The 26,131-nt window shown below is 53.4% G+C and overlaps 2 protein-coding genes across 3 annotated transcripts; one reads left to right on the forward strand and one right to left on the reverse strand.

Moving 5' to 3' along the window:
- Positions 1-906: 906 nt before the first annotated feature.
- On the forward strand, positions 907-5,436 carry TMEM86A (transmembrane protein 86A). 2 transcript variants are annotated; one of them, XM_032641699.1, is made up of 4 exons: positions 907-1,150; positions 2,971-3,066; positions 3,265-3,529; positions 3,901-5,436. In XM_032641699.1, exons 2-4 carry the CDS (start codon positions 3,007-3,009, stop codon positions 4,335-4,337), a joined length of 762 nt encoding a protein of 253 aa, XP_032497590.1. In that variant the 5' UTR covers positions 907-1,150; positions 2,971-3,006; the 3' UTR covers positions 4,338-5,436. The 2 variants fall into 2 exon arrangements, with proteins under 2 accessions (XP_032497590.1, XP_032497591.1); XM_032641700.1 differs by lacking the exon at positions 2,971-3,066 and having other exon boundaries at positions 912-1,150.
- A 1,367-nt stretch (positions 5,437-6,803) lies between these two features.
- IGSF22 (immunoglobulin superfamily member 22) lies at positions 6,804-24,572 on the reverse strand. Its single transcript, XM_032641698.1, has 22 exons — positions 24,464-24,572; positions 22,808-22,939; positions 22,462-22,598; positions 21,148-21,247; positions 21,026-21,065; positions 20,666-20,840; positions 19,956-20,069; positions 19,265-19,427; positions 18,339-18,611; positions 17,114-17,398; positions 16,269-16,393; positions 16,039-16,180; positions 15,588-15,884; positions 13,992-14,294; positions 13,030-13,203; positions 12,689-12,817; positions 11,768-12,064; positions 11,177-11,265; positions 10,785-10,977; positions 9,371-9,670; positions 8,238-8,567; positions 6,804-6,874 (listed from the first exon to the last, which is right to left on the reverse strand). The coding sequence occupies exons 1-22, from the start codon at positions 24,570-24,572 to the stop codon at positions 6,804-6,806; spliced, it is 3,978 nt and encodes a 1,325-aa protein (XP_032497589.1).
- Between the last annotated feature and the right edge of the window lie 1,559 nt (positions 24,573-26,131).

Here is a 26,131-nt window from a genome sequence, read left to right on the forward strand (position 1 = left end):
GAAGTGGCAAACCTGGGACGAAGTCCCAGTCTATTGGACTGCCTACCATTTCTCTCATGTAATTCCCATGATTCTGAACATGCTTGGTTCCAAATGTGCCTGTGTACTCTTAGTCTGTGTGACATCAACATTAATCTGCTGAAGTTGCATTTTTGGTGGAGTTAGTTCACACTCCTTTGGGTCCTTGAGTATGCTCGGGTCTGCCTGTCTATCATTCCTGGTGTGTTCTTGTGTGTGTTACAGCTGTCTCTGAGTTGTGAGAAGTGTGTGCCTAAAGGCAATTGAGTAACTGGGTTTATCGTGGGTCTATAGGATGCTGCATGCCTATATATGTGTCTCTTTTTCCCTTGAAGGATGTGTGTCCATCTGTGGTTGTTCGTTTTGTGTCCATGTGCTTGTTTGATGCCTAAGAGTAATTGTGATCCTGTGTGTGTTTGTGCATATGTATGGGTCTATGGGCTGCTACATGTCTCTTTTCATGTTGAAAGTTGTACGTCTGCTGACCATCGTGGGTCCATTTGAATGTGGGTTTGTACACAGTGAAGGCTGTGGGTCTAATTGTAACTGTCCGTGCGGAGTGCATGTTTAAAGGCTGAAGGGAACCTGTCTTTGCCTTTTATCCCCGGGTTATGAGAAAAATGTGTGTAGCCGTGTGACCAGAGCAAGAATGTGTTTGTCTCTCGGCCAATCTCCGTCGTCACCCAGGGCCTGCGGTCACGGTTACTTTCCAGGATGCCTTGGCACTGATTCCCAGACGGGCGGGACCTGCAGGGCCCCGCCTCCAGCCACCAGGGATAGGCAAGCCTCTCTACTCTGGGCAGTAGCGGCCGGGTGTGTGGCTGTGAGGGTGTGGGAGTGTGGGTGGGTGGTGGGCGGGGTCTAGCCCGCAGCACCAGCCACCCTCACTCCTCCCGCCCCCCACCCCCGCAGCCGACTCCAGCCTGCTCATTGGCCGTGTCTGCAGTGACGTCGTGGGGATCGCAGACAGAACCCTCAGCGCCCGGCGCGCGGGAGGTGTTGGCCATCACTGGGGCTTTGTTACGTCGTCGCCTCCTCACCTGGCTGCGGGCGCGTCCTGGCAGCTGCAGCCTGGAGCCGGGTGCCAGCTGCTGCGGCCGCCGCCTCCGCCATGGTGTCCCCGGTCACTGTGGTGAGTGTGTGAGCGAGCGAGCCAGTGTCCGGCGCGGCCACAGCCCACCGGCCTGGGGACTGGGCTGCGGGAGGCCAAGCAGCCGGGGGCTGAGGAAGGGCAGGGATCCCGCGGCGGCCCGCGTCCCCAGGCGGGAGTCGGCGCTGTCACGGTCCGCCGCATCCCAAACCTCTGCACCCTTCCTCCGCGCGCCCCCCGCCGGTCGGAGGGAGGGAGGAAAACAGTGGGCACGTGACTCGGAAGCGTGACTTTGTTGATCGCTGTGTGTCTGGCGCGGGTCGGCTGGGTCGCTGCCTGGGAGAGGAAGGGGACGGTAGCGGACCGCAGGCTTCTGCGTGGGCAGACCAGAGCGAGGCGTGGGAGAGGGCGGGGGAGAGCAGGAGGGTGACTGGGACCTCCTGGGAATCCTGTTCCAAATTTGTTTCCTCCCTTTCCTCATCTTATAGAGAAGTCTGGGGCGGTGCAGGGCACGCCTCTGAGTTTGATAACGCGCTGGAGGAAAAGAGGTCGTTCTCTATTGACACCCCTTGTTCAGACTTTCTCACCTGAACCTTTGTCTCTCCCCCGCCCCCCTCCTCCTTCTAGTGCTGGGTTCTCTGTGACTATCAACACCTCCCCAGCTGCTACTGCTGTTTCCTCCTTCTAGGAAACATGGGGCTGGGGGAGGGGTGTGGAGTAGATGCTTCCAAGGGCTGGCAGGTGGAGGCTGGGGAGATCTGGGGACTGTGAAGATAAGCCGTCCCCTCCTCTGCCCATGTCCCTGCCCTGACCAGCCTGCATGGGGGAATCTCCATAGGAAGGAACTTAGTCATCTCTTCTCACTGCTCTCACCCCTGGCAGAGCCAGGGCAGCCTTAGACCCTGGACCCACCATCTGCCTCTTCCCAACCTCCTTCATCACAGCCTGTTCAGTCCCAGGTAACCAGGGACTGAAGGTCTGAGAGTCTGAGTGTGTACCCAGAGCCCTGGGCTAGGCGGTTCACCCAGCCAGAGGCCTGTCACTTTGGGCAGAGCATGAGTATACCGGAAACCTCAGCTGCTCTGAATCACTCTCAGAGCCCCAGTATCAGAGGCCCAAGAAAAGGAGCTTCAGGGGATCACAGATTCAGAATATCTGCAGCAGCCCCCTGGTGCCTGCATGGCCTTAGACACAACCTTTCTTTAGCTGCCCTCCCCCCTAATCCGGCTGAGACCAAGTCAGCTGCTCTAACTTCCCCCTCTCAGTTCCTCATCTCCTCCCAGCCTGACTGCTGGCTTCTGATCAAAAGCTGGGAAGAGAACCTCTCCTTCCCCTTCCTAACCCTCTTTCTGATGGGCCTTGAGTTGCTGTTATTCTCTGGGAAATGAGGCTGACTGACACCCTCTCCAACCCCCCAATTCCTGAGATTGCTGGTATTTCAGGGACAGTTTTCTTGCTCCTAACTCATGGGTGCATTTATCTAGGCAGCATCCCTGTCTCCTCTCCTTGCCCTTGATGGTACCTTGAGGCTGGGGCAGCTGGAGTGGAGGCTGAGTTTGCAGACTGGCCAGGGAGAGAGCCTGTGGGGGCTGAGATGGTTGACGGTGCCCACCCTCACACATTCCTGGCGCTCACCTGGTGTCGCTGGGCCTGTGTCCTGGCCCTACTGCTGAGGATCACGAGTTGGCCAGTTGTGGCGTCTCTGTGATTTCCTGCTGACTCCACTTTATTCCAGACAGCTGGGGGCTGATGCTGGCAGAGAGAGGCCAAAGGGGCTTTGGGGAAGGAGAGGGAGGGGGCGGGAAGGGAGAAGCATTGGACTGCAGGACGGGACACTATTGCCAAGTCTGTTTTCTGCGCAGTGAGTGACTATTCTGGTCCTGCCTGGGGGGCCAAGAATGGATGCAACTAGCAGAGACAGGGGAGCCCTTTCTCTTCCTAATCAATTAAGCCTCGGGGTAATTATGGGCTTGTTCACATTCTGCTGGCTGCTTGGGGCAGAGGCCAAACTGGGATTCTGTGTGTCAATCCTCTCTGCTTGGGCTGTGGGCCTGTCTTTGGGGTGGATGCCTGGGCTGAGGGTGCTGGCTCTGAGCCCCGCTTTGGGCTTCTGAGCTCCCACGCTCTGAGTGCTGCCCTTGTCCTATGTCCTCCAGGTGAAGAGTGAGGGACCCAAGCTAGTGCCCTTCTTCAAAGCCACTTGTGTGTATTTTGTGCTCTGGCTGCCCTCGTCCAGCCCGTCGTGGGTCAGCGCCCTCGTCAAGTGCCTGCCCATCTTCTGCCTCTGGCTCTTCCTTCTGGCCCACGGCCTGGGATTCCTGCTGGCCCACCCCAGTGCCACCCGCATCTTTGTGGGGCTCATCTTCTCTGCTCTAGGTGATGCCTTCCTCATCTGGCAGGACCAGGGCTACTTTGTGCACGGTCAGTCATCACAGTAGCTACCTGGGTGGAATCCTGGGGTTGGGGGCTAGAGGACCCTGGGGGGCCAAGGATTTGGGAAAGGGAGGTTTTTTTTAAAACAAGAATATGGGGGATTTGAGGGGTTCTGTGGCCAAAGACTGTTGGGTTCCCTGTCGGAGGATGACCCTGCCGGTGATATGGTGATCGGTTCTGGAGTGCCACAGGAGAGTCGGGGAGGGTATCTTTGCCTTCATGGATTTCTTCCCACCCCTGTTACTCTCAGAAGAAAGCTCCTGGGTTATCCCAAGCACTCTACTCCTACCCCCGCCTCCCGTCACTCATTATTCACCTGAGCTTGCCTTCAACATCCCATCATCCCCTCTCACTTTTAGGTCTGCTGATGTTTGCTGTGACCCACATGTTCTATGCCTCGGCCTTTGGCATGCGGCCACTGGCTCTTCGGACAGGTCTGGTGATGGCAGTACTGTCGGGCCTGTGCTATGCCCTCCTCTACCCATGCCTCACAGGTGCCTTCACCTACCTGGTGGGGGTCTATATGGCCCTTATCAGCTTCATGGGCTGGCGAGCTGTGGCAGGGCTACAGCTGGTTGGGACTGCCTGGCGCTGGACTGAGCTGGCGGCGGGCAGCGGTGCACTGCTCTTTATCGTCTCAGACCTGACCATCGCCCTCAACAAGTTCTGCTTTCCTGTGCCCTACTCGCGGGCCCTCATCATGTCCACCTACTACGCCGCCCAGATGCTCATCGCCCTGTCAGCTGTCGAGAGCCGGGAGCCAGTGGAAGACTACAGACTGAGCAAGGCCAAATGAGGGGCCAGGTTCTCGTCACCCTTCCTCTCTTCTCCTGGCGCTGGGGTCCAGAACCTGGGAACCTGCAAGAGCTGGATCAGGATGGCTGAAGTACCAGCCTGGGGCAGCAGGTACCATCTGTGAAATGCACAAGTTTGAGGGGATAAGCAGCAAAAGGATCTTTCTAGCAAAGCTAGTGGTCCAGGACAATGCTGAGAACTAAAAAGAGCCAGCTTGATGCTCCTTGCTGGAGCCAGAAGAAGATATCTCCCCACCTGTACCCCATCCAGACTGTCAGAGCCCCTCTGGAGGGCCATGGTGCTCATCCTTTCAACCTCCCCTACTTCTACTAGGTGGAAGAGTCTAACTCACCCACTTCCAGTCTTTCTGATTTGCACAGAGTTGAGGGAGGAGGGGAGGAGTCTGTGCTGAGATGACCCACGTTCAGGGCTTGAAGCCCCTTTCACAGGCCGCTAGTTGGGAAGATGGGATGGGGTGGAGTCTCCCTTTCCCACATCTATCCTTGTTACTTGAACAATCTTAATCTCTAAGTGTTGGGTGGGAAGGTGAAGGGGTGTCTATCCAGGTAGACAAGACTGGGGACTACTTTAGCCTGGGAGTTTGGGGTACCAAGGGTTCAAGTTGGTCCCATCTCTCAAAGGCCGTCCCAGAACTCAGGCCCCACACCACCACTCTCAGACCCTATCCCCAGGGCTAGGGTGAACCACGCCAAAGGAAGGGGCCAGCCTGTGTGTGCGTCTGTATGTGAGTGTTTTGTGTGTAGTCTGTCTCCCAGCCTATCTATATTTTACTCTGCCAGCTGTCTCTGACCTGCTGTGTGTCAAAGTCTTTTAGGGAGAGGGACTCAGGGAGCTGCTGAGGGGTTGCTGAGCCTGGCTCAGAGAGCTGGGACGCCCCCCACATACACACCCACTCTCAGGTCTTTCCTCCTTGCCCCTTCTGCACTGGGAGTGAGAGGAGGGGGCTCCAGTGACACTCTAGGGTCATAAGACCCGAGGCACATTCAATGCAAGGGGAACAAGGATGGGACAACTCCATCCTATTGCTTGTGTGAAAAAAAATAAAAAATACCCAAGGGCCATTGGCTGCTCTGCTTGTCTGCCTGTGTGGCACGTGCCTGTCTTGCAGAGGTGGGGGTGTGGGGCATGGCGCCAGGGGCCCTGGATGTCCTCACAGCCTGGGTCACAGTCCTGGCCGGTGCATCTTGGCGCCAGGCTGGCTCCCTGGCTCTGTTGACACTGCTGGTTGGAGCTTGTCTCACTTGCTGGTCACGTGTGTGGGTGAGGATGTAGATCAAGAGGATGGGGGTTGGGTAGTATTTGCCACTGTCCAAACTTGACCTTGATGCACTCCCCTGTGCACAGGTGCCCAGCACCTTTGGTGACTCCTAGTTACCCAGTGTCCTCTACTGCTACCCAACTCCTCCCCTCCCCACCCCAGACCTGCCAGCTGCTCCAAAATGATCCAGATTCCCTTCAAGCATCTCCTTTCTTCCTGGACTCTGGGCTCGGTTGAACAGCTGGGAGGAATGAGATTAGATCGTCTGGTTCATACTTTAGATGTGAAGCCCTGCCAGAATAATGTGTAACCCCACTCCAGGGGCATTTGCATCTTAATGGGCAGTGCCCTGACCCAGAAGTAAGAAGGGAAGCCTTGGGTGGTGGTGAATACGCCATCAGTAGAGGCGTTGTACAGTTGTGGGGACGTGATAAAGAGACTCAAGCCCCATATAGGTGTTGAATGAATCAGTGATTTTCAAACTAGGGTTTTTACAGAGATCCCTGCTAGCGGGAGCTAGCAAAAGAATAAAGTAGAGGAGGGAGGCTCAAAGACCCCCTATCCTTGTTTCAAGTCCAGTAGGTTCTTAAGAATTTTTTTTTTAAAGGAAGGGTTTTCTGCTGCAAAACATAAGTTTGAAAGCCGGCAAGCAGGATGACCAATCCGTTCTAGCTTTCAGATGCTCTAATTCTCAAATAGTGGGAACCCCAGGCACTAAAGAGGCAAGGTCCTGATCCCTTCCAACCCCTGAACTCTGAAGACACACCTACCTGGAGTGAAGAAATGGGAAGGGCAGGATGGGGAGAAAGATGCAGACTTTGCCCTCTATGCCCAGAGGGAGGGCAGGGTGCAGTGTGGCTGTGGAGGAGGGGAAGGCAAGGCGAGGCCCAGTCAGAAGGGGGCTGGTCGTTCCCCATGTGGGTGGGTTTGGACCGAGCTCTCAGGGGTCGCAGTTCTATGTATCCCCATCCTACGCCCACGTCTATCTCCTTGGTCCCTGCTGCACACCATGGTTAGGAACAGGCACAGGCGCACTCACTCAGTTTATTGTCCCATGCCTTCACTGAATGTTTACATTGACAAGCACCACAGAGGGAACCAGGTCTCTCGCTGGGACCACACAGAGGATGGGCCAAGAAGCCCCACCCACATCACAGCATCCTCCTGATGCCTGGTCTGGGCTGGAGCTCACATAAGGTACTTTGATTTCTTCTGCAGACTCTCAGTGACGGAGGCTAGAATTGCCTTGTCATCTTTGTCTGAAAGAGCAAAGCAAGTATTTGTTAGTATGAATGATGCTGGGGTAAGGGAAACTCCAAATTGCCGGACTTGCAGTCGCTATGCAGGAACCAGGGGCTGGACCCTGCCCGGGATCCTCAGTCCTTGCCAGCTCCAGTCTCCCAAGGTCAGCTGGGTGTGTGGGGCCAAGAGCTGCCAGTTATTTGGCATTTCGTATTTGCCACGCATTGTGCCAGGCACTTCTGTGCACTATCTCATTTAATCCTCATGACAGCCCTAAGCAGTACATGGGGAAACAAGCTCAGAGTGGCTTGCCAAGGTCACATGGCTGGTGAGTGTTGGAGCCAGGGCCCTGTGCCCATGTGCTTACAACCAGAATTAAGTTGTCAGGGATCTCTCTAGCTGTGGAATGAGAGCTGGATGACTCCCACAGGGCCTTCCCTGGCCTAGTTCTGTTACACAGTTCAGCAGCCACTGTGGAGGCGTCATCTCAATGCCAGACACTTAGCTGAGTACTTGAGAGACAGAGCAACAGGACCAGGTCCTTTCCCCAGAGAAAGGCATCTATAACAGGATGGAAAAAAAGGCATCTGTAACCATGGAAACCATGGACACCAATAGTGTGCCATGGGGACTTCAGAGAGTGGCAGAGGATGAGGCTGTAGAGGTAGATGGTGGCGGGGGGGCTTGTTGATTGTGATTTTTATCTAAAGGATCATGGGAAAGCTAGGAGGGAGTTTAAACAAAGAGGAGCAAAACAGGTCATCTTTGCATTTAGACAGTTCATGCAACTGGCTGTTTAGCTGTGAAGACAGTAGAGTGTGTAGGAAGAAACAGAATATTTCCCCTATATGTGCACCCATGAGCAGAAACATAGCACACGTATGTGCAGAGGGAGGGCCTCCCTCCACTAGGTTCCCTTCAGTGCCTCCCATCTATCCTTATCTCAGACCAGTAGTCTTCAATTTTGGTTGCGCATCAGAATGACTTGCAAAATTTGTAAACATAAAGATTCCTTCCAGAACCCTGCCAGGGAGATTGTGATTGGTAAGTCTGGTTTAGGCCTGATCACTGGCGTCTTTTTCAAATGCAAGTCTAGGCCCACCAAGGGTTGCAAACTACAGACTACTGAGGGATTGCAGACTCCCAAGTCTGCAGGGGCCAGGCACATAACATGACATCGAGAAGATGGGACAGTGGTACGAACTATGGCCAGTTGGAGAATGTTTACACCACCCCATGTCAGATTAAATAAAACCCTGCGCCAGCCATAGGAAAAGAGCTGATCAACGGCTCAGGAGGCCGCCATTTTGCGCCTCCGCCCCACGTGGGACACAGCCAGGCACCCTCACCGTCCCGGGCCGGCCGGCGCTGCACCCTCACCGTAGACGGCGAGCGTGCAGCTGCTGCGGTCCTTGCCCAGCTCGTTCTCCACCACTACGCTGTACTCTCCGCTGTCCATGAGTGTGCAGGTGGGGATGACGATGGTGCACACGCCGCTGGTGGAGTTGTACCAGAACTTGGAGTTGGCCGTGATGTTGACGTCGCCCTTGTAGAGGGTCACGGTGGGCCGTGGGTTCCCAAGGAAGGCGCAGGTCATGGTGCAGTCCTGGCCGCGCAGCACGGTGTGCGGCTTGAGCGGGGTCAGGAAGCGCGGCGCGTGGCGCCAGTCTTTCTGCTGGTACGGCTTCAGCTTGGCGCTCCGGTCCTCGACTGCGCGGATGGGACACGAAGGGCGGTGAGCGCACCCCAAGGCCCCCATCCATCGCGCGCCGGCTTAGTGCTCCTAAGACGCCCTGGAGACCCAGCTCACGGAACCCCGAGGACCTGGGTTAGATTCCCACGCGCTATCAACTCTGGGGCCCCGACTTTATACTGGTTCCTAAGGTTCCCCTTCCGCCACCCCCCCCCACACCCCCATGGGTTCCAAGACCTAAACCAGGTCCGCGGGGTTTTACGCTTTTCCAGACCCGGGTGTCCTAGACTTCTTTCCAGCCGCCAGCCTGCGGACCCGAGCTGTTATCTGGCCTTAAACTCCCCATCCAAGCTTTCCCCAATGCCCACGCAGCCTCCACGGTCTCTGCTTTCTCCAATTTAGGCCCTCATTTCAAGATTCCCGCAGCTATCCTTACCCTTAATGCCCTCCCTCGAGGGTTTCTGGATGTCATCCCTGCTCCTTGGACTCTCCCTGAGTCCTCAGTCAGGACCTCAGTCAGCCTCTCAGCTCCACAAGCCCTCCTCACCCTCCGGCCCCCAACTGTCATCCCCGCCCCCAAGGTGACCTCCCCACCCCACCTCCGCGTTAGTCCCACCCCTCAGTGTACCCCGAAGGAATCTCCTCCCCTAGGCTTCCAGACCTCTGCTTTTCTCCCCAGGGTCCCTGATGTTAATTAACCCTTTCACCTCAGTGCTCCTCAGATTTTACCTCAAATCTTGGGTACCCCTTGCAACCCTTATTTCATCCCCACCATCAGGGATTCCAGACGTTACCTGAACCCCCAAGTCCCCAGACTCACTCTTGTCCTTGTTGACGAGCCAGGTATCCCTGGAGTCCAGCGGGTCGCTGTCACCGATTTCGTTCCGGGCCAGCACCCGGAAGTAGTACTTCCTGCCGGGGAGCAGCCCGGTCACCGTGTACTTGTTGCTGAAGACGTGCTCGGCCACAGTGAACCAGGTGGCGGTGCTGGCATCCCGCTTCATGATGACGTAGTGGGCCTCGCTGTCCTCCTGCACGTCGGGGCTGTGGTTCCAGGTCAGAGTCACCGTGTTGGGGACCTCCTCGAACAGCTGCAGGTTTGTGGGTGGCTGCGGAAAATCTGGAAGGGCCCGAAGGTCCATCAGCCACCCTGGGGGGCTGAAATATCGTGCCCCCACCCCTGATGCCTGCCAAGCCCTAAGGAGGATGGGATGGGGCACCTTACCTTCTTCTAACTCTCAGGCAGCTGGGGGTCTTGGAGTCAGAAAGAACTATTTATGAAGTGTAGCTCTGCCATTTATTAGCCCTGTGAACTTTGGCAAGTTACTTATCTTTTCTGAGACCCATTTCCTCATTTGCAAAATGAGGCTAACGATAACTATCATGGAAATGTTGTGTAAAGTGCCTGGCATGTAGGATCTGTTCAATAAAAGTTCACCCGTTCTTCTCTTGGGGGTTTAGGGCTTTATTATAAAGCTTCCAGCCGTCTCTAAGAGGCCACCCAATTTGGGGGGGCTGTTATGATTTTAATGGAGAGAGGTACAAAATGCATCAATGCAAAAGAACGTGTCACATACTCTTTGGCATAGTGATTGATGTAAATTTAATAATACACAATGTGTTAAACCTCAAAACCTACAAAGTTTCCTGCAACCTAAGATAATGAAAAGGCTCTTTCCAAAGTTTTTACTCACCACCTTTATTATTAAAGTTCTAAATATCTGGGGGGACTGAAAAATAATAGAAGGCTCATTTCAGCTGTGGTTCAAGAATTCTAATGAAGCCGTATGGCAATGACGCTGTGGGACTGTGAAGCTTCCCCCAAAAGGCTTTCTCGGTGACCACATCACAAACTTTAAAAGTATTTCCAATAACATATAGGCAAATTACCCCAAGTTTTAATGGATTCCTCTCTATCTGTCCCTCCTGCCTCTTACCCATTCTCTGCTCTCTCTATGCTCACAGACCCTACTCTGCATACGCCCCGAAGCTCTCCACATATGACTAAGACTGAAACAAGGGCTGGGTCCTAGTTCAATGCCCCTGGGGCTTCAAGACACTGAGAAAAAGTGAAAACAACCCTCCGCATTAAGGCAAAGGCTGATAAAGTCTTGCTCTATGGTGCCAAAGAAGACTTGACTACCCTAAGGCGTGACTTTACAGTGGTAGGGACTCAAGCAGCACTAGGGAGTGTGTGCAGCGATGCCTCCCCAGGCCTCTACCTGTCGTCATACCTGCCACACGCACGTGGATGTCATGGTATGCCTCTCCAAACTCATTCTGGAGCAAGATACGGTACACCCCTGAGTCGGAGCGCTTGGTGCCGCTGATGAGGAACTGGGAGTGGTTTTTGCTCTTGGTGATGGCTTCCCTGCCCTTGGTGGGCACGCCATCCTTCAGCCAGATCACGTTGGGTGGTGGTGAGCCCTGGGTGGTGACAGGAGATGGCACCAGGGGTCACCTGGGTGGAATTTGGGGGCAGGCCCTATCCCACCGTCCAGGAGTCTCCTGCCAGGCTCTGAGGCCAGGGGTCTGGCGAGGGGCAGAGGCAGAGGCAGAGACTATGATAGCTGTAGCAGCCAACTTGGTTAAGTGGTGGGCGTCTGGGGGCCAGGGTAGGACTCACAGAGAAGGCGGCCTGGATGCAGAGGGCTGTCCCAGCGCGAACCACCATGCGACTTTTCAGCCGGGCACTGAGGTCAAACTTGGGAGCAGCTGAGATGGAGGAGACAGAGATAGGAGCATGGAACACTCTTTCCAGAAGACTTAGCTTTAAGCCTCCCCTCCAAAGCTTTTCCCAACCTCTTCTCCTTCATGCTCTCACTACAGGCCATACAGACACCTAGCAACCCTGCAATGCTGTGAAACATTTATTTATTTTTTCCTCATCTGTCTCCCTCTATTATTATATAAGACTCTTTAGGGCAGGTCCTGTGTTTTATTTTTTTCTAAATCCCTAACACCTCCCTTGGCACACAGTAGATACTATTCGGCACACAATGAGTGGGGTTTTTGGTTTTTGTTATGTTTGTTTGTTTGTTTGTTTTTGGCAGGGAAGGCCCTGGGGTTATCCCTAGCTCTGTCCAGGCACAAGCCTGGACGACTCTTTCCTGATCACAGCATTGCCCAGTTTTCTCCTGTGGGATGAGGTCCCAGAGAGGAAGGTGTGGAGCTAGGATGTTGGGGCCTACACTCCAGCCCTGTCTGCATCCCTCACCTGGTGGTGGCATGGCACGGACCCCATTGTCCAGCTCCACAGGCTCCCCACACCCAGCCTCGTTCACAGCCCGAATTCGGAAGAAGTATTTCTGCCTCTCGGTGAGGCCTCCTACTGTGTAGCAGGTGCCCGAGATGGGGATCTTTGTGCACTTGGACCACTCCTTGGTGTCTTCAGCCCGCATCTCAAGGATGTAGCCAGAGGGTGGGTCTCCCTCGGCAGGCTCCAGCCAGGCCAGGGAGATGCTGGAGTTGGAGGAATCCGACACATGCAGGCCCTGCACCAGGCCCGGGGGTTCTGCGTGACACAGACAGCTAGTCAGCCCCCAGATTCTTCTCCACGCAACGCCATGCCCAATTCCTGCACTCAGTACCCCTGAAACGTAACTTTCAACACCTCTACCTTCAACACTCACAGTTAAAACGCTCAATACCCAGGCTTTCACCTTCAACAACCTCTAAATTTAATTCTCTCAGTCTCAATACTTTCACCCTTGAAGTAAAAACCCTCCATATTCAATACACACTATACACTCAACCCCTCTGTATTCAAAACTCCAGCCTTTAGCTCAGCCCTCTGCACCACACCCATTCATGCGTGATATCCCCATCTCACCCACCCAACCACTTCCCCAACACCCTTGCTCAATCCTCAGACATGCTTCTACTACCTCACCTAACCAGACATACTCAACATTTGATAAAAACTTTTTTCCACCCACCTCCTCGCTGTCCCTGACTCTCAATCTTTATTTGCTGGCTTTCTCTTGTGTGTGAATCTTGTCCCTCTATCAGGCTGGCAGCTCCCAGAGAGTGGAGACTGTGTGATCCCCTCCTGTTAGACTTTCCCGGGAAGAAATCCTCTTTCTACCTCCAGTGGCTAATTCCACTGTGTGTTGGGAACTGGCAGCACCATACTCACTGACAGGGTCCTTGGCTACCACTGAGCTGGATGGCATACTAGGCTGTCCGGGGCCTGCCTTATTCACAGCTACAACTCGGAATTCATATTCTGTGTCCTCCAGGAGACCATCCACAGTGTACTTGGTGCCTGAAATGGGAAGTTGAGGGGTAATGAGGCCAGGGGTGGTCCACGTGGTAGGAGACCATAGAGTGAGTAGATGTGGAAGAGGGGGTCATGAGATGCTATGAAAACCCACAAAGGAGTTGGAGGAGGGAGTATGTTCAGAGCAGCACGGGTACGTGGGTCCACCCAACAAAGTCTCCCTTGGTCCCTCCTGGGCCTTTGTCCCTCGACCTCACCCTGGATGGGGTCCTTGTTGACTGGCACCCACAGGTTACTGCCTTTCTTCCTCCGCTCCACAATGTAGCCGAGCACTGGGGCTCCCCCATCTTGGGCGGGGGCGTTCCATGTGATGGTCACAGCCTCTTTGGTCACGTCAGTCACTTGGGGCTGGGAGGTAAGACCAGGGGGCTCTGTGGGAGAGAGAGAGAGGGCAGAGATTAGGTGGGGGAGCATGTAGACAGTTGCCTACCCCATGCTGAGCTCTGGTTCCTTCCTTAAAAAACTTAAGCCAATGATTAACTCTGGTTGCACATTAATGTCATGTGGAAAGTAAAAAAAAAACCCCAAAACACCACCAAAAACTAGTGTCTGGGTCCTGTGTCCTGATATTCTAATTCAGCTGGCCTAGGGTGGAGACCAGGAATCAGCATTTTTTAAGAGACCTCAAGTGATTCTAATGTGTAGCCAAGATAGAGAGCCGCCAACTTGAATTTTCCAACCTGTGGCATCCCCAGTGGCACAGTTTTTAATGTACTGTCTTGACACACAGAAACATGGAGATCAGTTGGGAGGAGTGTAGCAAGTAATTAACTAGTGATCATAATTAAAATGCCAATGTTGTCAAGGGTTTTCTTTGGAAAAAAAATTAGAGTGGCTTCAAGGCTATCCCTAAAGTAACATTACTCTCCCTTGGATATGGGATGATTTCTGGAATGGAGAAACAAGTGGAGTTATCTCCCTGGAATTGTGCACAGTTCTGGATGTACACATGCGAGCGTGCTGTGCATGTGATCTGACTGGAAAAAGTTGACAATTCCCGTCCAAAAGGATCTTCTGCTCTTACTCTAGAAGCCATCTGTCTCGTGGGGCAGCTAGAGATGACCCTGCGGAATCGCCCACAAACCAGCACTCCTCACCGGCTGAAGGTCCCCACGGTGGCCCCTGAGGTCCCCACTGAGCACGGGGCTATCTCACTGACCAATAGGATTTCCTGCAAACACTTCCTCTGTCTCCAGCGGGTCGCTCACTCCTTCCGAATTGACGGCCAGGATACGAAACTGGTAGGCCTTCCCTTCTTCCACCTTGTTGGTGGAGAATTTGGTGACTTTGCTGTCCACCTCACCAATCTTAATCCAGGACTTCTTGCCGACTGCCTTCCGTTCCACTATGAACTGTGTTATAGGCCGCCCGCCGTTGTCCTTCGGGGCCTTCCACTTCATGTGCACACAATTACCCGAGAGCTCCAGGAACTCCACCCGGCCTTGGGGAGGCTTGGGACGGTCTAAGGACAGAAGAGAGCATCAGAATGTGTCTTTGGAGCAGAGGGCCAGAAGGGCTTCATCCCACTGGTTGGAGGTCCACCAGACTGAGACATAGCTAGATTCTGAGCTTTTTTTTTTTTTTTGGCAGTATGCGGGCCTCTCACTGTTGTGGCCTCTCCCATTGCAGGGCACAGGCTCCGGAAGCACAGGCTCAGCAGCCATGGCTCACGGGCCCAACCGCTCCATGGCATGTGGGATCTTCCCGGACTGGGGCACGAACCCGTGTCCCCTGCACCGGCAGGCGGACTCTCAACCACTGCGCCACCAGGGAAGCCCAGATTCTGAGCTTTGTGGATCCCTTGTCCTTCCCTCTGTCACTGTTTTCCTAAGACTTGCCCAAATGTCTTGATCCCTGCCCCCCCCCGAGATTCCTGTCCGCCTAGGAATGAGTGAACTGGAGACCTGAGGGACCCCCGCCTCAGCTAATTCCCACTTACCTCTTCCAGACAAGGTCTCCCCTCCTCTCAGCTTCCAGAACTCCAGTACTTTCTTTTATTACAGTTTATTTTATAATTACATGTCTGCCGGTTTTTATCCCTTTTGGGTTGAGGGACTGCAGGGGATAACTCATCCCTGTGTCCTCAGTACTGAGAACACAGAGGAGGTGCTCAGTCATACTGCCGAACTGAATTGAAACCCAATCCATCCAAACCCACAGCTTGATGGAGATGGAGGTGGAGGAGGTGATGCTGGTGTGTGTGTGTGTGGGTGTGTGTGTTGCATGTTGAATATGAGTTCACTAAGGCCAGCTCCTCATGTCTTTCCTTAACTTTATGTTCAGACCCATCCCAAATACCATTTCCACCCCCATTCCATCTTTCTCTCCAATTTCATTCTATCCTCAACCCTATGTCACCTCCCCTCACTCCATTTCACTTCCAACTCCAATATTCTTCGCAATGAACCTCACTTTCATCCTAAATTCCACCTTACTTCCAACCACAGCCTCATCTCCAAGTCAGTTACAATACTTCAGCAACATTGGAAGGTCAAGTACGTGCTCTGCACTCTACTATAGTCTTATATTCACTTGAAATAGGCACTTTAAAAAACCACCCTGTCGCAGATGAGAAGCTGAGGCTCAGGAAAGTTAATGGACTTGCCCAAGGAAGGCCACCTAGTTAGGAAGTTAGGAAATGGGCTTCTTCTGGCTGCAAAGCCAGCACTACATTCCCATTCTCAACCCGAACTCCAGCTCTCTCCTCAGCCTGCGTGGTGCCCCCAGCCCAGCCAAGCCAGGGTCTTGGCCTCACCCAGCACGCTGAGGTGCAGAGTGGCTGCGGCGGAGCCATGGTCATTCTTGAGCTTGAGCGTAATGATGCCACTGTCCTCCCGCGCGCAGTTTGAAATGGTGAGCAGCGCCTGGTCTTCGCCACGCTCCATCGACACGCGTTCCTCCTCCGTCACCTCCATGCCGTCCTTGTACCACATCACTTTGGGCAGCGGCTTTGCCCGGAAGGGCACCTTGATGTTCGCGGTGTGGCCCACCTTCACGGTCACCGGGTGTGCGGCCAGTGCCTCCAGTACCGATGGGTGGATGGTTGGAGGATCTGTAGGGAGGGGCGGCAGGGAAGGCTCGAAGAGCAGGGATGCGGGAGGAGCCGAGGGGTGGAGGAGGAGCCCATGGGGGATGGGGGAGGAGCTAGGAGTAGGTGGGCGGGCCAGGCGTGGTCTAGCTTTGTCCATAGTGGGCGGCGACCTTACCTGCAATAAATACCGAGGCTTCGCTCTCTGCACCCTTGGCCCTGAATGTGTACTTGCCCTCGTGCTCTGGCCCCATATTGGGGAAGATGAGCTTGTGTACCGCACCCTGTTTCACGATCTGCGCGCCGGTCAAGTCCGTGATCTGCGGGGCGAGGGGCGGTCATGAGTGCGAGTGTATGCCCGGTCGACCCCTTCGTCCTTCATTCCCTTCCCTGGCCCCTGCCTCGGACCTCCTCGGCATCCTTCAGCCACACGCCATCCACCTTTTCGTCGTTCAGCACTACGCACAGCTCAGCCGGGCTCCCGGTGGCCGCGTGCACGTCGGACATCCCGCTCTTCACGGTGGCCAGCCGCTCTCGAGAGAAAGGGGGCAGGGGTTGGGTTAGGGTATCGGGGTGGAAGGGACTTACGGGAAAAGGGCTGGTGGCGTCTATCAAAATCATTTATGATGAGCAAGGTGTTTGGAAATGGGCAAGTGGGTGATGGTCGGTGGGGGCATTAGAGCAGGTAGGTGGGGGGCAGTTGGGGAAAAGTCAGTGGCATTGGGAAATGGCAACTGGGAATTCTGGGAGATGGCTAATGGGGGGCTGATCATCGGAGGATGGTCAGTGGGGACTTAGGATGCTCAGGTTAAGAAGGGGACTAGATGGTGGGATGCAGGTGGTTAGTGGAGTTGGGATATTTAGCAGGTTATGCTGGTCTGTGGGATGCCCAGCGTTTATTGTGAGTTGAGAGTGGTCAATCAGTGGGGAGTGGTCAGCGATAGTGAGTAGGGGCTGGTCAGGGTCTAGGGGTGTGGGGTGACCAGGTTTGCTGGGGATGGTCAGAGTCTGCAAGTAAAGGATGGATGAAGTCAAGGGATTTGGGATAGAGTTCAAAAGATGAGGGATGGTCAGCATCTAGGAGGTAGAGATGGTCAGAATTTGGGAGATGGGGGTGGTCAGAGTGGGGAGGTAGAATTAGATCATGGTCTGGAGGAGGATTGAAGTCAGTCAGGGGACTGATAGGTGTCCACAGTAGGAAACTGTTAGGGCTGGGGGGTTGGTCAGTGGGGACTGACAGGGTGGGCGTATACCTTCCACAGTGACTACAGCAGTACTGCAGTATTCCGCGGGGTCCCCATCCTGCATGGCCACCACAGTGTACTCGCCACTGTCACTGAGCTGTGCATCCTCGATGACCAGCTCCGCTCGCTTGCCCTCATGGTTCATGCTGTATTTGGAGCTACGCGCCAGCAGCTGTCCATCCTTCTTCCAGCGCAGGGTCACGTTCTTGGATGTCAGCTCACACTCAAGGCATGCACAGCTCCTCTCTTTCACACGCACGTTCTTGAGGGTGCTCACAAACTTTATAGGGATGCCTATGGACAGACAAACAAACACTTGGTCCTGCTCCCAACCTCGTTCTCTGCAGCTAGATGCTGCCCTGCTCCTCTTTTTGACCCTAGAAACCACAGGGCCTTGTGACATGAAGTGTGTACCCAACTCACAGAGGGACCCGGCAGGGAGGGTCCCAGCTCTGCCTCTTCCTTGCCAGCTGACTGTATGCAGTGCATTCACTCCCTAAGTCTCATTTTCCTCATATGTAGAACGGGACAACAGCTTTTACCTCCTCACGGCACTGCAGGCAATATCTCTAATGTCCCCTTGGAGCTCCAGCCATAATTGCATTGTCTCTCTGGTGTCTGGGCCTTTACACATGCTATTCCCTCTCCTGAGAATGTCCTCTTCTCTTGCCCCTTTTCTGAAAACTGAATTCCTTTTTGTTTTACTTGGTAAAGCTTTGCCGTCATCTCATCATATCCTTTTTGACATTGCCAGGTGGTACCTCTTCTTTGGGTTCTCACAGCCTCCATGTCTCCCTCAATCACAGCAATGATTGTTCCATGTCACTTGTGTCAAGAGTGGTTCACATGTATGACCCACCATCATGTGCAACTCTCCAAACTAGGTATAAGAATGTAAGAAGTCAAGAGTGATATGCTGTAATATATGATATTAGAGCCATAAAGGCTAATAATTTCTTGGCCCATGATCTCCCAGCCGATAGTAAGATCCTAGAGTATCTTGACTCCTTGCTTAAGAACTTTTGTTATAATTCCATTTCCACACCTGCTTCTCCCACTAGACTAGGAATTAGCAGAGAGAACTCTCTATCTTTCTAGTAGCCATCAAAGGGCCTTGCAAGGAGGAGATGGACAGATACGTGGATGGATGGATGGATGGATGGATGGATAGATGCTCACATGGAGGTTGCTGTGGCATGAAGCCCACCCCTCAAGCTCTGGCCCAAACACTCACGGTCAATAGTGAGCTGGGCCTTCTGAACCAGGTCCCCCACCTCGGCGGAGAACTCGCCACTGTCACTGAGTCTGGCATCCTTAATCTTAAGCGTGTGGGTCAAACCATCCTCAGACACAGTGATTTCATACTTTTCATCCCTCTTCAGCTCCTTTCCATTGAACTTCCACACAAAGTTGGGCACTTTCTTGGAGAGGTGGATCTCAAGTACAGCTGTCTGGCGCTCCATCACCTTCACTGGCTTCATCTCTCCCAAGAACTTCAGAGGCTCATCTGCAGCGAAGAGCAGGAGGGGCATTCATTGGGCTGTATCCCTGGTCCCTCCTGAGGGGTAGGATGGTGAAGGGGGGGCATAAAGACTCAGGTGTCATTGGCGTCCTGTAGCCCACAGTTGGGGAAAGCATCCTTCTTTCCTTCTGCTTGTGAATCCTAGAGTCTCCTCCCATGATGTTCATATGGTCTCCTCCCCAGTAATGTTAACAGCAATTTTAGAAAGAATATTTCTCTCTGTGATTTTAGATATGCACCAGGCACTATTCTAGCCATTTTGCACATATTAAAGCATTCAGGTAGACTCTACCATTATTTCCCATTTTACAGATGGGAAAACTGAGGCAAAGAGAAGTTAAATCGCTCGCCCCAAATACACAGCTCATAAGTGACAGAAGCTGGGATTTGAACTCCAGTAGTTCAACTCCAGAAGCTGTACTCTTAACCACTATGCTACACTGCCCCACAGCACTTTATCTCATAGTCCTCTCCCTTATACCCCATGTCCCTCTCCGCCATTAACTCCCATTCCCGTGCAATCTGTGCACAGCCCCATGGTCCTTCCTCCCATGTCCCCATGGACCCCATCCTTGGATATTCCTCTGCCCTGACCCTGACTGTGTCCTCCTTGTGCTGCCTGGTGCCCACACTCTTACCCAGCACTGTAAGCTTTGCACTTATCCTCTTGTTGTCCACGGACAGGCTGTAGGTGCCTGCATCGTTCATGTTCACGTTGGTAATGACCAGCATGTACTTGGTGCCCACCTGCTTCACGTCATACTTGCCCAGGGAGTACTGGATCCTCAGTGGCTCATTATCCTGCCTCATGGAATAGGTAGAAAAGCTGATGAAGGGGTTTAGGAGGAGATTTCTGGAGGTCTCCATTCCCCAAAGCCAGCCTGAGCTGGAAGGTGCCATATCTACCTCTCTAAGATCCTCAAACACACTCAGAGGCCCCTAAGATCTCTCTAGCCTCATCATCTGGCTCGGTGGGATCCAGGGTCTCTGCCTCTCCCAAGGCCCGAACTCTTAATATGCATGAGTTCACTAGATACTTTCTCTTAGAGGCCCATCTTCAGTGACCTGCAGGACTATCTAATCCAGCCTTTTCAGATGGGTAGACTGAGGTATAGAGAAAGGGAAACTGTCTCAAATCAAACAGCAAACTGGTGGAACATCTAAGAATAAAGCCCAGCTCTCATTCAGTTTCAACCATCCCGGATGGCATCCTTTTGATGGGATGGAGGAGAGGAAAGGGCTTATGGGTAATGAGAGGGTCTTGGAAGGAAAGGGGTGCAGAGAAAAAATGATATTCCAGGGTGGGCCCTTCCTAGGTGCTCTCCCCACCTTGATCCATGTCATTTTGACATTGGGGTCCTTCAGCTCCATTATGCAGTCAAAGACCACCGTGGTATCCACCTTGGTCTCTCTGTCTTCCAGGGGCTTCAGAATCTGGATGGTCTGAGAGATTGTGGTAACAAAAAGGCAGGTGTCAGAGGCATCTGGAATCTGGAATCTGCCCAGACTGTGTCTCCAGTGCTGGAGAAGCCCCCTGAAGGTCTGGGGAGAAATGACTAGACTGATTAGATAACTGTGCTCCCCGCCACCCCCCTCCCCCTACAACGAACAACTTGAAGATTTAGGGGGAAACGGGTACGATAAGGGAAGAGAAAGGAACCACCATTTGCGGAATAGTCACTATGTACCTGTACATAGGCCTTCTAATTCCAGTGTAGATGCTTAACAGTTATGAGTTGTTGAGTGACTAAATGAGAACACCACCACAAAAACAAATGAAAAAGGAAAGCATAATTTTGATTTTGCAGATGAAGACCCCCAAGTTCACTCAGTTAATAAGGCAGTAGAACTGGACTTTGAACCCAGGTCTGTCTGACTCCAAAGTCCATGCAAATACATTAGGGAGCAGTGAAGAGAAAAGAGGTAGAAGGAGGGTGACCTGAGTTCCTTGCCTGTCCTTGCAGTAGAGAATGCCCTTGAGTACGCACGTGCATGGTGGGGAGAGGCCTGCAGCTCCCTGCTCCCTGATGGGCACTGACCTCTACCTCCACTTTCTTCATCCCTTTGAGCTTCTTGAGCAGCCCCCTGAAGTCTGTGAAACCATACTCCATGCAGGCCTTCTCAAAGTCCTTCTTGGGCACCTGGGACAAAATCTCCAGCATCTCTTTCTCATCCGTCACCTTCTTCTGCTGCTTCTTGGGAGGAGGGGGTCCCCTGGAAGGAAGTGCCAAGCTTGGACTTAGTGCCTTTCTCTGAAGACAGAGGGGGCCTCTCCCAACCATGAGATGCTCCTCCCTACTCCATGGATTCTTGGAGAGGGCTGTTGAAAGGCCTTCCAGAAGCTCTAGCCTGGAGGGTGGGGGGACCACACCCTAGGCAGAGGAGCCTCCCAGCCTCACCTCTTCCTCAACATCTTTTTGAAATCCAATTTTTCTTCACCTGAGGACAGAGAGAGGGACAGGGTCAGACAGAGGGAGTTTGGTCCCTAAGAGGAAAGGCCAGGAGAACGGGGCTGGCTCACCCTCGGTCACAAGCAAAGACACGGTGTAGATGGCGTCTGCATGGTCATTGCTTGCAATGCACTTGTAGTTGTCAGAGTCATCCGAGGTCAGTGGCTCCAGCTGGATCAGAGTCAGGCCATTAGCAGGGGAGGTGGGGAGGGAACCACAGGGGGACTCTCTGTGAGATGGGAAAGGAGGGTGTTTCTTTGGGGCTGGGGGAGGGGCTGAGTGCTGGATGTGTGTGTGGAGGACTGACCAGCCTCTGTGATTAGGAGGTGCCAGGTAGCGGTCAGCGTGCGTGCGTGTGTCTGTTTGGAGCCTGATTCGGCATTGGATTCTCCGCCTTGGCTCTGAGCTCCTGGATGACAGGGACTTCCTCTGATTTGCAGCTTTATCTGCAGTTTCTGACGCTGGGCTGAGTACGCCTTTATTTAACACGGATTTACTCCTCTGTACCAGGTATTGGCCTGAGCCCCTGAGGAAATGGGGGTGAACAAGGCTGCCCTGGCACCTGTAGAAAGACACTTAGGTACCAGTGGGTTCCTGGAAAGTGCTTGCCGAATGAATGACCTTGTGTAAGGAGTGGCCAGTTGGTGGGGGCGGGGGGGCTCTGGGGCAGCTTGTGTGTGCTGTAGGGGCTAAGGGTCCTAGAATGCGCCTTCGGGAGGAGAAGGAAGCAACCAGCGTCTGTGGGGAGAAGAGAGGCTCTTTGCCTTTCACAGTGGGAAATCTGGGCAGGATGAGGAACAGGAGTAATTATAGGTCTAGGTCTCCCAGGGACCCATCCCTCCCTCTCCTCAGAGGGTCTGGAGCCAGAGGCTGCATGCAGAAGACAGCTAGACCCTAGGATGATCGGCCCTTGGCATTGCTCTTCTGGAAGGTTCCCCTGAAGAGCCCAGGAACCCTCACCCTCACCTACACTCTAGGACCAGCCCCTCCCTCCGTGCCGGTCCCGCTCCAGCTCAGCCTGGCTCCGCCCACCGTGGTCTTAGCCCCTTCTAGCCACGCCCATAGCTTTGGTTTCACGTTCCTTCTGGGCTCACTCACATTCTGGAACCTCTCTTTCTCTTGCATTTGGTCTTGCCCCCTCCTTGTTCTAGCATTGTCCTAGCTCTGCCTTACCCCGCCCCTAATTTTGGTCCCCTGCTCACTCTGGCAACCCCCCAGCTCCTGACACGGTTTCTCTTATCCTGCCCCTCCTCTAGGGCAATGACAGCCCCTTTTCCCATCTCCCAGTTCTTGGGTCTCCATTGTGGATCTCTTGTTTGCGACAGGACCTGCAGCCCATGCCAGGGGTCCCCGCCTCCGACCTTATGGGTAACTGGACCTCGCACCTTCAGCACGTGCTCCTTGTTAACGCTGTCGTAGAATATCTTGGCGGACTCCTTGATGGGGGTGCCGCTTTCTCTCTTCCAGGAGATGTTGGGTTTGGGGTTCCCCTGCACCCGGACTCGGAACATGGCTTTATCCCCTGCAGTGGGCACAGGACCTATTTTTTTCCTCTGAGCCTCCAAGGTGCACCTTCTACCTGCTCCCAGCCCTGGGCAGGGCAGGGACCCTCGGCCCGACCCAGCCAGTGATTGTGTATTGAGAGGACAATGGTGGTGGTGGTGGCGGCTGGGGCACTGGGGAGGAAAGGGAAGCACCCAGGGGCCTGGGGAGACGCGGGGAGGGACGCACCCTCGGGCGCGGTGACCGGCTGAGGCTTATCCACGAACTCCGGGATGCTCTCGCCAGCAGGGATGTTGGAACTCCGGGTCACCAAGCTGAAGAACTCTGTGGTGCTGGAGGACTTCCTCGTCACGATTTCCTCTGTGGCGGCGGGCGAGAGGTCAGAATGGGCCACAGGCGGAGCTTAGCCTGGGATTGGAGGGCTGACCTTTTCTTGAGGGGACGGTGGAGCATTTTAGGTTAGCGGGGGGGCAGGACCAGCACTGGCCGAGAAACAAGGACCTTAAAGAGTCGGTGGGTCATTGTGTTATGGCAAATGTCAACCACTAGGGGAGCCAACGCCTCATCCATCCCCTGGTCAATCTTTATTGGGTCAAAGCCTTGAGTTCTACTTTTTTCTCTCTTAGACGGAAACTTGTCTTTGGGATTTTATGGGTCTCTTGGGCTTCTCTTCTGGAAGTTCTGGTCCCCCAGTAGCATTAAATAGTGACCAGAGTTCTAAAGGCTGCACCTGGTCTACACATGGTTTTTTATTTGACCTTTACAATGTTTAAACAAAAAATAGCCCTACATCTAAAAACTGAGATTTCACATAAAAATGCAGATTTCTGGATCCTCAGCACTGGACTCACATTCCCATATGGTAACAGAACAGTCAGTGGGAGGGAGGTGAAGAGTGACTGTCCCTTTAGATGGACTACATCCTGTCCAGTTCACCTCAGTCTTTTTTCTGCATTTATGTTCCCTGCCTGGACACTATGGGCCAGTGGTTTTCAACACTGGCTGCACGTCAGAATCCCCGGAGATCTTAAAAAAACAAAAAACAAAAACCCACCAGATTTAACCCTCTGACTCACATATCGCTGTTTTTTTTCACTCCCCTCTCCCCCCACTCCTACACTAAGGTGACCCTGGTGCGCAGTCAGGGCTGAGAATCGCTACTATAGTCAATTGAGTTTGCAACTTCTGGTCTTGAGTCCCGGCTGTTCCACTAGCTCTGCCTCACTGGCCAGGAGGAATTGGTGTAAAGTGTTTATCTGGTCTTCACCTCTGTGCACAGAGGACTCTGAAGGAGGGGGCAATGACTGGGAGGACAGGAATTCAATATCCTGGTCCCTGGCCATCTTTTAATCACTTTCCTCTAGAGACATGACTAAAACAGTCTGTTCTGCTCTGAGACTGTTTCTCAGCTTTCCCTTGGATCTGCCCTCCCCCAAGTCTGGTCCCCAAGGGCTGAGTGCCTGGAAGCTCAAGTCAGTTGTTTTTGTGTTCATCTTCTCTCCACTGGCAGCTCCAGGTCTTCTCGAGGCAGGGCCAGCATTATTATTCATAGGTAGATAAGGTTGCTACCTCCCTAACTTCCTCCATGCCTGGAATTCTACCATCAGAGATGGTATTTGCCTATGGCTCTGACCTTAAGCAACTGAGAGTTCATCAATCACTCACACACATCCATGTGACTTTTTTTCTGGAGGTTGGATCTGTGGGTGAGCAACTGGCTGGCTAAGCTTTATCAAAGCACAGATTAGAAACACAGGTTGGGAAGGGTTGCTGGTGGTATCTTGGGCTCTCGAGGGGCCCAGCAGTCGCAAATACTGGAGGAAGAAGAAAGGCTGCCCCTACCTGATTACTGACCCCCTCCTCCAGCCATCCCATTCTACTTGCCTCCCACGATCTTGGTTGTCTGGGAGAAGGTCTGCATGTGGGTGGTGGAACTGGAGAACTCCATGGACACGTGCTCCTGAAGCATCTCCTTGTGGTGAATGGTCGTCATGGTGACAGCAGGCGTGGGCACTCACCTGGGAGGACCAGGGAGAGGATGAGGCCATGAAGGACAAGGAAGGGAGCAAGAGGGAGATTCAGAGATGTTCTTATGTGTGTGTGTGGGGGGGGGAAGGGATGGGACAGGTGGACACAGGGGGAAATGGCTGTGCACAGGAGAAGGTGAGGAGAGGTTGGGCAGCAAGGCTCTTCTCTCTGGCCTCTCTTCTCTTCCCTTAGTGTCTCCCTTTCCCTGGTTGGCTACAAGGACCAATGGGCCTGTCCCCCACTGACTAGTGCCAAACTATTCCAAGTACTTGGAGGGAGAGGAGGTAGGATTTAGACTTACCCAGCACACCCAGTAAGGCCCAGAGGGAGTTGAGGATAACTACTGATAGCTACATGGAACTAGGGGGGCACTGCTGGAGGTTTTATCAGGAGAGAATGAAGTCAGACCTGAGAAGGAACTTCCTGACTAAGCCACACTGGAGCAGGCCTTGAAAGGAAACTGCGGATCTTCTTGCTGGGCCCTGGGGAGCCCTGGCATTGGGGGAATGCTAAGACAGATGACAAAGCATTGCTACAGCTCTGCTTTCGTCTGCGACATGGTAAGGACACAGATTGAGTTTTATTTCTTATACTTTTTTTTTTGAATTGGTAATTCAATCATATAGTTAAAATTAAAACAATATAAACATCTATGTGAAGAGGCTCCCTCCGGCTCCCAAGCCCCTCCGTCTCCCAGCCCTCCCCAGCAGGTAACCACTTGTGGTCTCTGGGCTCCTTCTGGAGCTCCTTCATGCAAATACGCAAATATGAATATGTTTTTGTCTCTACCCTTTTTTAACACATAAGGTAGCCTATTCAGCCCTCTTTTCACTTTCTACATCTTTCAGATCTTTCCATCCCAGTTCGTAAAGTTTCCCCATCCTCGTTAACAGCTACACAGTATTCCAACGAATGGGTATACTTACCATCTTTTATTTAACCAGAGTGGTGGTTTTTAAACCTCTATTTTGTTTATGAGAAACTGATGTCAGAGAAATAACCTGTCCAAGGTCACCCGGACTAGAATCCTGGCCTCTTGACTCCCAGTCCAGTGTCCTTCCAGGGGACCCCAAAGCCTTCTTCCAAATTAGAAGGTTTGGGGCTAAAGTTAACCCCCTCATCCCATGATCTCTCTCTGCCTGGCCTGCTTCTCCCTCCGGGTTCTGAGACCACTCCCCTGTCCCAGCTCCTGCTGTCCCCCTCTGGGCTCAGAAGTTAGCAGATTCTGCCCCTTCCCTGAGGGAAGATGCCAGCCTTACCTTCGTGTCACCAATCCCTTGTAACCCTCGAATGCTGTGTCCACCCGCAGCTTTGGAGGTGCAGCTGGTGCCTGGGCTGTAGACTGACCAGTCTCCTTCTTCCTTTGCCGCAGCAATGGGGCCACCAGGAGTCACTGGTTCCTTAAGTATCTGGCCCCCTGGGGGCGATCCCTTACTCAGGCTCTGCAGCTGTCCCAGCGAGCTGGCACACTGCTTTGGGGGGTGGGGGGACTGAGGCCAGGGCTGGAGGAAATGTGGGGCATGG

Source organism: Phocoena sinus, chromosome 8 (genome assembly GCF_008692025.1).
Source record: "Phocoena sinus isolate mPhoSin1 chromosome 8, mPhoSin1.pri, whole genome shotgun sequence".
Lineage (NCBI taxonomy): Eukaryota > Metazoa > Chordata > Mammalia > Artiodactyla > Phocoenidae > Phocoena > Phocoena sinus.